General features: G+C 38.3%; 1 protein-coding gene across 9 annotated transcripts in view; it reads left to right on the forward strand.

The window, feature by feature from the left end:
- Positions 1-12,778, forward strand: part of LOC149241467 (calcium-transporting ATPase 5, plasma membrane-type-like) — a 375,751-nt gene that overhangs the window by 114,230 nt on the left and 248,743 nt on the right. For all 9 annotated transcript variants that reach the window (XM_089373992.1, XM_089373986.1, XM_089373984.1 and 6 more), the window contains one exon: positions 8,927-8,996. In XM_089373992.1, the coding sequence (XP_089230118.1) occupies positions 8,927-8,996 (70 nt within the window). The remainder of the gene's footprint in view (positions 1-8,926; positions 8,997-12,778) is intronic.

The raw sequence follows: 12,778 nt of genomic DNA on the forward strand, positions 1-12,778 counted from the left end.
TATTGTAAGTGACAGAGATCCCATTTTCACTGGAAATTTTTGGACAGAATTATTTTCTTGTCTTGGTACTCAGTTAGCTCATAGCTCATCTTATCATCCTCAATCTGATGGGCAAACTGAGATAGTAAACAAATGTTTGGAAGGATATCTTCGTTGCTTTGTATCTGATAAACAGACACAATGGGTCAAATGGTTGCCTCTGGCTGAATGGTGGTATAACACTTCCTTCCATACAGCAACAAAAATGACCCCATTTATGGCACTTTATGGGTATCAACCACCATCCATCACATCATATTTAAGAGAAAATTCTAAGGTTCAGGCAGTGGAACATCACATCGAACATCAACAACAAGTCCTCCAACTCTTAAAGGATAACCTCGTGTTGGCACAAAATAGAATGAAACAACAGGCAGATCAACATCGCAGTGAAAGAAGTTTTGATGTAGGTGATTGGGTATTCCTACGGCTACAACCATATAAGCAAATGTCCCTAAAGCAAGCTAAGAAGGATAATAAATTATCACCAAAGTATTATGGTCCGTACAAGGTGTTGCAAAAGATTGGTACTATGGCATACAAATTGGAGCTTCCTGCAGCTTCTCGATTGCACCCAGTTTTCCATGTTTCATGTTTAAAGAAGGTTATAGGCGACAAGCTCCCAGTTCAAACAATATTGCCAGAACTTGACGAGGAAGGAAAAATTATATTGGAACCGGAAGCAGTCACAGAAACAAGAACTCGACAGCTACGAAATCGATCAATTTCAGAGTATCTTATCAAGTGGAAGAACTTATCCGCTGAAGATTCCACATGGGAGGATGAGAATTTTATGCAGAAGTATCCAGAACTACTCAAGCGTTGAGGACAACACTTTTTTGAATGAGAGGGGCATGTTGGGTCCCTATAATACTAGTGATTACCCCATTACTATTGTAGTTATACCCCTTATTTATATTTTTGTGCCCCTATTACCCCCATGTTGTTATTTCTGTGCCCCATAGAATCCCTCTATTGTTATTTTTGTGGTTTTATTATTATTATTATTAGGTCAGCTAGATTATATTGTGACTCCTTAGACTCCTATATATAGAAAGGAGGTTTTGTCATTTGTATCATCCAAGAATTGTTCATTTATGTAATGTAAAGGAGGTTGTCCCCTCGAAGAGGCTGAATTCTAAGGCGTTGATCTATCTTTTCTATCTTTTCTTGAGCTGGTTTCATAACAGTTTTCCATTTTTGGGTATTGTTCATGAGCATGTCTTTCGGTTATTAATTGTTAATTTCCTATTAGGAACATTACACAAAAGCTAAGAACAATTAGACTTCATCAATAGAAGCCTCTAGAGAAATCTCAAAGATCCTTAATTAATCATCTTTAATTTACCACTTTTCCTAAGTTAGATTTAGAACATATTTTAATTATGGAAAATTAATTTAATTAAGGTGTTTCCCAAACTTATCTCGCGAAACATTTTCTGGGGTTTGAAGATCGAATGTTCCTTAGCCTCGTAGCATCATCTGAGGATAGAACACCTTTACGACACTACCATAAGTAATAGGTCAGACTTGTATGGCTTGTGCAAAATTTGGAGGAGTGTTAGAAATAACCCTTCTTGAGCAAGTATTTTATGTGCCCTAGCCAGTGATGCCTGGGCTGTGGTTCTTGTCAATATGATAGTGATATATGGCATGACAATGATGGCAATAATTCTAGTTTAGTAAGATGTGATAGTGATATATGGCATGACAATGATGCCAATAATTCTAGTTTAGTAAGATGTGATAGTGATCATGTTAATTTTAGGTATGTTCTAGGTTGAGAGCAATTTACTTCAATTTTTCACATTAACTCAATATCAATTCCAGATTAGCAATCACATTTAGCATGATAGTAAAATGGAGATAGAACATAAACATAAATCGCAGAAGACAAGCCAAGACAAGAGGACACAAGATGTGGCGCCAGCCAGGGACAAACCCCAATGTGGGGAAACCCTTGATCAATTCTTCTTATATGTTCTTCAATAGTTCAACAGAGAGAGAGAGAGAGAGAGAGAGAGAGAGATAGTATGTATACATCAGAAGTCAACATTTTGACTTGTCATAATAAGAGCAGAGATCTTCTCTAAGAAGATGACACATGAGGTAGCTGATCCGAACACAGGTGATTCCATCACCTTGCTGTACCTATCACTGTGCTGCACCATGCTACACCATCATACCATGTCCATCATCACTGTGTTGCACCATGCTGCACCATCATTGAGTTGTACCCAACATGCTGCTCTTCATCATCATGCTCCACTATGCATTACTGTGCACTATGCTGCACCTATTCACTGTTGTACCCATCACTGTGCACTATGTTGCACCAATGATTGTTGTACCCATCACTGTGCACTATGCTGCACCCATCATACACATGTTGCATCCTTCATGCTGCACTTCAATACATTCATGCTGTTGTACCCTATTACTATGTTGTCCCATCATATCATATTGCTGCACCCTATCACTATGTTTTCCCATCATATCATATTGCTGCCGCATTCCATCACTGTTGTACCCAACACCAACAAGCTGTTGCTATACATCCATGCCCATCATCATGTTGTACCATAGTGCTGCACCATGCTGCAGAAATAAACCATGTTGCTGCACCTCTTTGCATTATGCAACGCCTTATTATGTTGCAGCATTCATCATCATGCTGTCTTCAAACTTTACTTTCATCAAACCATGAAAGAGTACATACACACACACACACACACACATATATATAAATAATATACATTGCAAGAAGGCAGATCCATATACTATCCTCATCTGAAGTCTTTCCTCTGAGAGATCATCTTGCTGCGGCTAGGTGTCTTCAGATTGTTGTAGATAACTCTTCAGAATAGTAATATAGGATTGTTGTAGATAGCTAGGACAGCGAATAGCCTTCCTTTTGACAATGTCTTAAGGTCTCTTATTAGACCTGCTTTCAGCGTTAGATAGGTTGTATATATGTCTCCTCTTTCTGTTAATAAATCTTCTCACAAGCCTGCGGCTAGGGCACATTGACAGCAGATTTAGGGTCTCATAGATCAGCATCATAGGGTCTCTTAGACCTGCGTTTAGGACTTCACCATAACTGCATTTAGGGCAGCTTCATCATGAACAACGTTTAGGGCAGCTTCATTGTTGATAGCGTTTAGGCCAGCTTCATTATGGACAGCGTTTAGGGCAGATTTATTGTGGAAAACGTTTAAGGCAGCTTCATTTTGAACAACGTTTTAGGGCATCATCTTCATGACTGCATTTTAGGGCATCATCTCCATGACTGTGCTTTAGGGCATCATCTCCATGACTGCATTTTAGGGCATCATCTCCATGACGATGTTTTAGGGCATCATCTCCATTAGGGCAGCATTGTCTTCTTAGGATCTCTCCTCCCACCAAAACCCAAGACAAGTGGAGAGGAAGAAATCACAAGAAGTGTCTGTACAAATGACCTTCAAAGCACCTCTATTTATACTAAAATGTTGAGCACAAGTGGGGGTAATTTGGTTGTTGGCCGACCTTGATGAATTGTCCCATAACACAAATAAATTCATAGCTCCATGAATACTTGTCGAAATCGGATGATATTTAGATAAATCCTACACCTATCGACGAGAGGAATCCAAGAAAAATATTATTTGCCATAAATAAGATGACCCACATGGAGTTTGGCCCTAGTTGCCAATTTTAACAGATCATTGTTCAAAAATATATGACAACAATCCTTCCTAATATGAGTAACAACGGTCCTTGATTCAGTGACATTTGTGCCTATGACACTTGTTCCTATGACAATGGTTAATCGCAGTGATGTTAGTGCATATGATGATGATAGTGATGTGATGTATGACCATATCCTTGTGACTATGATGTGATAGTTGTGACAGTGCCTCTGTGACAGTTGTATCAGTGCCTGTGTGACAATGAAGTGTGATAGTGCCTCTATGATAGATGTGACATTATGTATGGTAGTATGCTCTGTGATAGTGTTGTGTGGTAGTGCCTTTAGTGCGATGTATGGCAGTGACCCTATGATAGTGATTCATGTCTCATGACCGTGATATGTATGGTAGTGTTACTAGTGCTCTTCTTGAAGACAAAGATCTATGCTACTTACAGAGATTTGAAGGTAGTTTGAATGCCTCCTTTTTTGTCTTAACAACTGCCATCTCTTGAGGATCCTTTTATGATCTAGGATTGGCCCTAGGTGGCCTAATGTGATTGATGATGAAATACTTATGTCTCATGATATTTGTACTCTGTATCTCAGCTGAACATTTGATGAATATACAATAGAAGAAGAGGAATTGATTATGGTTTTTCCCCCTTGTGGGGTTTTCTCTGGTCTTCGACCAAAATCTTGGTGTCTCTATTGTGTATGATTTTCTTCTGTTGTTCCTTACTGTTCTGCTAAATTGTTGATGTTATTGCTCTCTCTACATAATTGCTAATGATGATATGATGTTATTGACAGTACATATAGGTCACTTGGGTAGTTCCACCATGTAGGTTGAAGCCTAAGATGGCGTTCTATGCAAAGAATTTCATGGAGATGAGAAATGGCCTCATTATTAGACCATCTTATACTCTTTGGCACTATAATTGTAAAATTGAGTAACCTAGTGCAAAGCTTCATTAGGCTACCTAAGTCTTAGGGCAACAAAGGGATAAGGCACTACTATCAACTTAGTGGCTTCTCTCCTGCTATTTTTTGGTTGTATGTGATCCCCAGAAAAGAGGCTTCCTTAGCAAGGCTTAGAGGATAGATGATCTAGGGCTACTAAGGCAAATGATGTTGTAAGGATCTTGCTAACCATATCACCTATAAAAATCTTTATTAAAAGAAGGCTCAAAGATGATAAGCGCTTAATAGTTATGGATGAAGATACTGGCAAGGCCTTGGAAGCCAAGATAGGATATACAGATTTTCAAGTATACTTCAACCAACCCCAATAAAGTAAAAATGGATTGTTATAAGTTAGGGTTTCAATGATGGGCAAGCTTACAACACCCAAAACCATATTACAACCAAGAAATAACATACAAAGAGTAAGATCAACAAAATATTGGAGGCTATTAAAGAGGTAAGCAAGAGATAGGTCAACAAGAAGTTTTTAATGGATGAAAATGCACAAAAAAGCAGCATAAACATATGATTCCAGCCTTAAATTTTATGGTAAAACATGCAATAAATGATAGATTTTTTCTGTTGAACATTAACAAATGCAATTCCTACCTCGAGGACAATAACATATAAGTATAAATATGCTATTAAATGTATATTTTGACCGAACCCTAAACCTAGCTACCATGAAAAGGAGAAAGGGGATATTTGCAGTGATCAACACAACAAGACTAGTTCCTTTATTCAATTGGGAAATGGAGGCAATTAGATTGAGGTCCAAGTAGGAGGACCTTAGATGAATAAGGGTGGAAGACAATTCGCTTCCCTCAAAAACCTTAGTGACTTCTTTCATAGAAAATTTAAGATCAAAGGATGCATGAAGACACGTTCCTTTGGTGGATTCTTGACGGACACATTTTGTATACATATGTAGAAATAGTTCATGAAAGATATTTCACTATATAATATGGCATAAAATAAACCCTAATTTCAAAAACTAAATGCAAAATGGAAGAAAATAGCATTAAAATTACACCATTCATGAAAGAATCTCTTCATCAAACCAGAAGATAGCCTCTACATGTAATAAATATCCTCCCCAAGACAATTTGCATTGTAATTAGCCATTGGGCTAGTGCACACTCTCAATAGAAGATAGATGAGTGTGTGTGATGATGATCCAAAGAAAAGTGATTTACCTCTATTTATATGAGTGTAACCATGTCATTTTTTCTTAATTTACAATGAAAAACCCTAAAAGTTTGCTTGAAGAGCTCAACAAGGCTAATAGGTCACAAGCTGACCCAAAAATAGGTTTACAAATAGATAAATCATAATAAAATGTCATAAATCCTCCATATGAGTGGGAGGAAAATCTCTCCAATATGGCCTCGTTTACATACATTGGCATCTTTATCAAGAAAAGTGACACTTTGGGTCTAAGAGTGCTTCTCACTACAAGGGACTTCATGAATATGAACCGGTGCATCTCTAGGTAACAACCTCCTCATCCAAGATGTCATCATCAAGAAAGCTTGTGTCATCCTCCTAGGGTATTCACGGGTAATGTGGTAGCCCTAGGGCACAACATTAGCCTCAAAGGAGAGTATGTCAATGTGTTGGAAAGGTGTCAAGCCATCCCTTAGGGGACATCTAATGTATCTATATGATACCACCTAAAACATACCCTCAGGATCAAGTGAGATAAAAATCAATAGGGACAAAAACCATTAAAGTATCATAGTGGACCATATTCAATGCAAGGGGCATAAAATACTTCACACAAACCTTTCCTTCAAATATCTTTCTAGCTAATAATTTGTAGGTAGATACCACAATTGTATTAGGGATGATTATGAAATTATCCCCATTAGGTGTTTCAAACCCCTAAGGGGAGGGACATTTCCTATTTAGATCCATCAATCCATAAATAAATGTGATAAAGTGGTCATGTAGTGGGAAAGATTGCAATGAAGATGCCACAACCATGGTAACAACGAAAGGATGTCCAACATCTTGAGTATCACGATGATAAAGAGGGATAAATCGTGCAGGCATGAGTTACCTCCTTCCTTAACATGCTTTTTCCACCCCTTTTGTGTGCCTTTTACTTCAATGTTTTTCTTTTGTTTCTTGCATCGCTTGGGAACCAACTTGCTTTATGCTTTTCCAATATTCCTTAAGGATGTAGCAACTTATCACTCATCAAGGTTGGAACATTCATAAGTTCCTTTATAGAATATGAAATTCTTAGCACCTGGGTGATGGCTAATGACATGGGTAGATCTCATGCTATGCTTTTACCTAGGTGCTTATTATGTGTCCCAAATTCCAAGGATCATTTGTATTTTTCATTTTCTTTTAGTTGTGGCTTTTTATGGTTTTTTCTTTCTCCTACATCAACCTCTTAGGGAAAATTTTCTAGGTGTTGACTCAAAGATGTGGATATAGGGTCCCATTCCTAAAGACCAATGACAATCAACCCAAATAATGGAAATGAATATAAGAGAGAGATGGAAGTAGTTAAGGATGGCTTACCTTGGGCACACTATATTAATCAGTGCCTCTTATTAGTGCGCCCCCCTCCCCCCCCCCCCCACAAATAGTGGATTAAAAGGGCCTGAGTGGAGGTAACACTGGGATAGGGGAAAAGGAAAATATTCGAGTTGAAGTGTGGGAACAATGGTACAATCAAGAGTGATCAATCATCCAACTCAACCTGTTACCTATATTAGTTTGTCCTTAACAGTAAATGAAAGCACATGATTACAACAATTGTTAGTGTACCTCTTTAATCTTGATAGATGACCTGCCTTCCTTCAAGGAGTGTGTTATATGGGAGAGAGCATTGACTAGAGAGTGGGTCGATAGCTCTAAATAAAAGTTATCTATGGATCGTCATAGGGTTGTTGGTTGGCTGGCTGACAAAAAGGGAGAAATTTTTCTCCTAGGGTTTACCCACTTTTGGTGGGTAATAAGCACTCTATGCACACCCTCCATATCCCTCTCGACCAATTGAGTTGGTTATCATCGACTTTAGGTGGAATCCAATCACCATATGTCATGAGCAAATAGGAATTGTCAACTATGCCACCTACAAGAGACTAAGAAAGAGGGGCATTTTATTTTCTAATGCCCCATCTATTATGAGATTTAGCATCAATTCCACTACCTTTTCAGAGAGTCCTAGAACTCCCTCTCCATCTTCTTTAGATAGCTAGATTAGTAGTGCTTGCATTTATACATATGGGAGGCTTTTGGGTTTTGATTGTCTACATTAAGACCACCCACACCATTGGATACTACCAAGATAAACACCTCCTTCCTAGTGCGTATACACAGATGCACCAAGAGGTAGGCAAACAACAGTTTCACCAACTATTTGTGGGACTTCGAGCATACCCATGAGACCTTTGTAACATGTGTTAGGTATAGGCCTCGAGATAGTTCTTCCTTTCACAATGGACACCCTCCTTCACACTCATCTAGATTTTTACAGATAATGTTATCTTGAAGGAAGCATGTTGTATCAAGATCTTCTAACACTTGTGGATTGTCTTCAGCATCAAGACAATCCTCCATCAGGGGTTTCTTCATTTCGGAATTGGATGGTAGGAGAGATGCATCATATTTGGAGGTTAACATCTTCCCTTCCTCCTCTTCATCAATAGAGGATGAATCCTCTAGGGGTTGAGCACATCCTCTAGGTTTTTCTAGTCAAGAAATTTATTTTAGGCCCTTTAGAGGGTTCCTCTCTTCTCTAAGACCCCGAAATTTGTATCCTTTTGTTTCTTTGAGAGTAGATTTAAAATTCTAGGTCTTCAACCTTAGAGAATATATTCTTTTAGAGGTGCTTCACTGACACTCCTACTTGTGTTATTGACAATTTACCTAGTAGTCCCTTCAACCTATTTATGGTCACTTATTGGACATTAATTAAATTATCTCATCTTACCCTCTCTTACGTATCTCTTTTATTTTATTAATACAAGTCATCTTGTATTTTATTAACACAAGTCATCTTGGAGAAGTCTTCCTCTAATACTTGAATTTGCAAGTGCAATATGGCCATGGGTGTGCAAGGGTCCTCGTGGTTTCTTGCATATTTACTATTATTATCTCTCATTTTCCATTTTTTTGCTGTAGTGGTTGCATTTGGTTATAGGGCTATTGCACTAATTTTGTTAGATCTGATGCTTCATTAATTATGAACAATTTAGTCTCTTATTATAGTTCAATATTTAAAATTTGCAGGGAATTAAGGAAGGGTGGTTTGATGGCGGAAGCATAACTTTGGCTGTGATCCTTGTCATTCTTATTACAGGCAAGGAATTAAGTCCTGCGTGCTTTAGCTTTGAAATTTACTAGAGACTGATATGTAAGTTGTGACATTTATATTTTAAACATGACTAATATTCATACTTTGTTTTCATCTTGGGAAAATTTATTTTCTGGGTTTAAGTAATTGAATGTGTTTGAGTTCTACCTTAATTGTAGGCATATGTTATGCTTATATTTTAATTTTTGACTTAAGGTGTCTCATATTAATTTAAATTGAAGTAGGTTTCTAAGAAAATCTAATTAGTTGAATGGCTTCCAGCATAAATGTTCAACAATATAAAATAGAGGATTATCCCTTATATTGTGCATTTTCTAATATATATAGATTATGATGTAGTGTATAGATAAAATCAATTATTTATGGGCCTCAAAATATTTTCATCACCTTCCTGAAAATGCAAGTTGGTCAAGCAGATCTCTTTCTACACTATTTAGTAAGATAGGGTTGAGGGTGAGTGTGAGGGGCTTTTTGATCGATTGACCAAATGGCCTGGAAACTGTGTAAGAACTGACAGAAGTGGCTGCAGGCTACTAACATTAGTCCAATTTTGTATATAGGGAAACCACTAGGCTAATTGACTAAGAAGCCTGCACATCCCTTAAGGAATGATTGACTGACCAACTGAAGAGCTTGCAATTTGCAGGCTTCCAGTGACTGTTTCAAGGGTGTGCAAGTCCTATTGGCGTTGCAAGTTTCGTAGTGGTTCTTGACTAGATGGTTTCTCCAATGGTCCATAGCAACTTGTCTATACCATCATGGAGATTCATATTTCATGGGAGTTGCAGGTTGTAAGTTGGAGCATGTCTACCTTCTATTCAACATATCTTCAATGCTTGAACATGCAAGGTCGTATTTCGCAGAGATTGCTTATGATGCTATCCTACTGGTCTTATTCTTCCAAATTTTTGGGATTCTTAGCATCCCAAAAGGGGATTCTTTTTCGAATTGGAGGCAGTGTTAGTACAGGTTGCCTCAAAATATAGCAGGTCTTGTGAGCCTGTGACAGGCCTCACAAGACAAGAACTAGACCAAGGGACAACACTGAGGTGGAGGCCCACTATCACCACAACACACGACCTCCTATTCTTTTGTGGATTAACAATGCAAGGGAGGCTTGCCAATATTAGTCACCTCATAGTTATTCTAAGGCAATGCTTCAAAGGTGATCAATGGGATAAGCTCAAGAAGAGCACTCAGAGTAAGGACAAGGCACAATCCAATGAGACAACAAACAACATTCTCTTCAAGAGACTTATCAAAGGTACTTATAGCTTAGGGTTTAAGGAATAGGCAATAAGAATGGCTCACAAAGGCATGTAAGACCCAAAAAGGATTATGAAAAATAGGTATGATCAACAAAAGGAGCCACAAGCCTTCAACAAGCCCCATGTTGAAGCCTTGATGCTAGAATAGGGTTTCCTAGGGTTTATGACGTTAGCCCTAGGGAGGCAATTCCAACCATGGAGAAAGGCTAGATTTTGATGGAATTAGGCTCAGTAATGTAGAACAACTTCCAACCAGCTCAACTCTCATGCTGTAGTTGAGTTCAGCTTCAAACCCTAATCCTAGTGGTTTGCCTTGAAGGACCAAAATTTTAGGGCCAATATTTTTGTGGCCGAAAATTTAGGAGCTGAAATTTTAGGGATGAAATTTTTGGGGCCTGAAATTTTAGGGCCGAAAATTTCAAGGCTGAAATTTCAGGAACAAAAGAAAAAGAAGAGATTGTTGAAGTTTTTTTTTGGTTTGATGACCTATGTGGAAGCTAGTGCCTACTTCTTGGGTGATGGAGTCTAAGCGACAAGTACTATGGAGATATCAAACCCTAGAAGGGAGTAAGGGGTAAAACCTAGTTTCACACTTTCAAAACTCTATGTATCACTTTATGATGGAATAAAATCAGGAGGAAAGCTCTTTAAGAGGTCCTTAAGGGATGTCCAAGATTATATAATTAAAGCATACACTATTTCACCAAAATTTCATTAAAACAAGAACATGGAAACCCTAGAAAATATATTGCATGCAATAACCATTAAAAACTGTTCAACGATGTAATATTCCTAATGGAAATTTACAATGATACACAAAGAAAACATAGAAAAAGCACACAGAAAATTACTCAAACCATTAGAACATTTTAAAGCCAAAAAATGCGCTGCTGAGCCATTTTACTAATAAATCATGAAGTACAATAGGCACTTGGAAAGTATGCACTTGGACTTGCCCTAGGCAAGCTAGCTAAGCCCAAGTGATGAATATGAGATCTCCTCCAAAGGTGCTAGCTGGTTCTCCTTAGCTCTGTGCTGAAATGCCTAGAAAGCTAAGTAACTAGATTCGTTGATATACCCCAGTGAACCCAAATCCCGCGTGTCCGATACGATTCGCTGGAAAATCGTATCCCAAAATCGGATTCGACGAGTCCGACTAGGATTCGTACGAATCCTGTATGAATCCCATACATGACCAGCGAATCCCGATTTTAGGATTCGTATCCCAGAAAAGTGCCTGCTGCGGGTTAAAAAGCACGCATTTCTTCTATTCTTTCATGCTGTTTGTCATTTGTATCTGCATTGTTTGAGTTGTTTGCAAGGAGATAAGGGTTTGGAGCAAGGAGCTAAGGGAGTAGAGCGTTCGGCAAGGAGATTCAAGCACCAGGTAAGTGCATTTCAGCTCCATTTTTTTTGCATTTCTTATTCTATTATAGCAATTTGTATATGATTTTTTGTTTACAAATTTGTGCATGTTTTGTTAATTTTTTTTTACAGTATTCATGGTTCAATCAAAGGCAATAGTTAGGGGGCAAAGGAAGGGAAAGAATTTCTCCATTGGAGATTCCCCTCCTCCCCCAATATCATCAGAGTCTGCTGCAAGTAATGTTGAGGGAAGAGGAGGACCTAGAGACAACATTGATAAATATCCATTGTGGAAATATGTCATAAGACAGGATGGGACAAGCACCAAGGGGAAGGGAGGTGGCAATGTGCAATGGAGATGCAACTTTTGTCACATTGCTTTCAAAAGCACATATTTCCATGTGAAAGCCCATTTGTTGGCTTTATCGGGTTGTGGGATTGGAGCTTGTAAAGTTGTTCCTTTACAAAAGAGAAAAGAATTGGAAAAGGATTCCACTGTTGGTATGGAAAATGTGGCTTCAAAATCAAGAAAACCCAAGAATGAAGACCCCCTTCCATTTTTGAGGAAAGCCACCACCAGAGTTCCATTTGAGAGTTCTATTGGGGGACAAGCAGCAAAAAAAAGAGCAATTGCACTTGGTACAATGGACAAGATTTTCCAAAAAGAGAGACGGGAAGAGCTTGATCTCACCATTGTCTTCTTCTTCTATCAAAACTTCATATCATTTAATGTTGCACGCTCACCTCTATTTATTGAGGTGTGCTGAGCTCTAACTCAAGGGGCTCCATCAGGGTATGTGCCTCCTGGGTCAGAGAAGTTGAGAACCACATTGTTGACGAAGGCAAAAAAAGAGGTGCAAAAAATGCTTGAGCCTATTGTAGCGTCATGGTGAACATCTGGGGTTAGCATTGTTTTTGATGGATGGACAGATCCAACACGACACCCAATCATCAACTTCATGTTGTCTTCCTTGAATGGTCCAGTTTTCATGAAAGCAGTGGATACACTTCGAGAATACAAGGATGCACAATTTATTGGTGAGTTATTCATTAAAGTTATTGAAGATGTAGGTGTTGATTCTTGTGTGCAAATCATTACAGATAATGCACCTGTTTGCAAGGTTGCTGGCATGA

Source organism: Pinus tabuliformis, chromosome 8, assembly GCF_031772625.1.
Source record: "Pinus tabuliformis cultivar Carrire ecotype Pingquan chromosome 8, CPIR1, whole genome shotgun sequence".
In the NCBI taxonomy this organism is placed as follows: Eukaryota; Viridiplantae; Streptophyta; class Pinopsida; order Pinales; family Pinaceae; genus Pinus; species Pinus tabuliformis.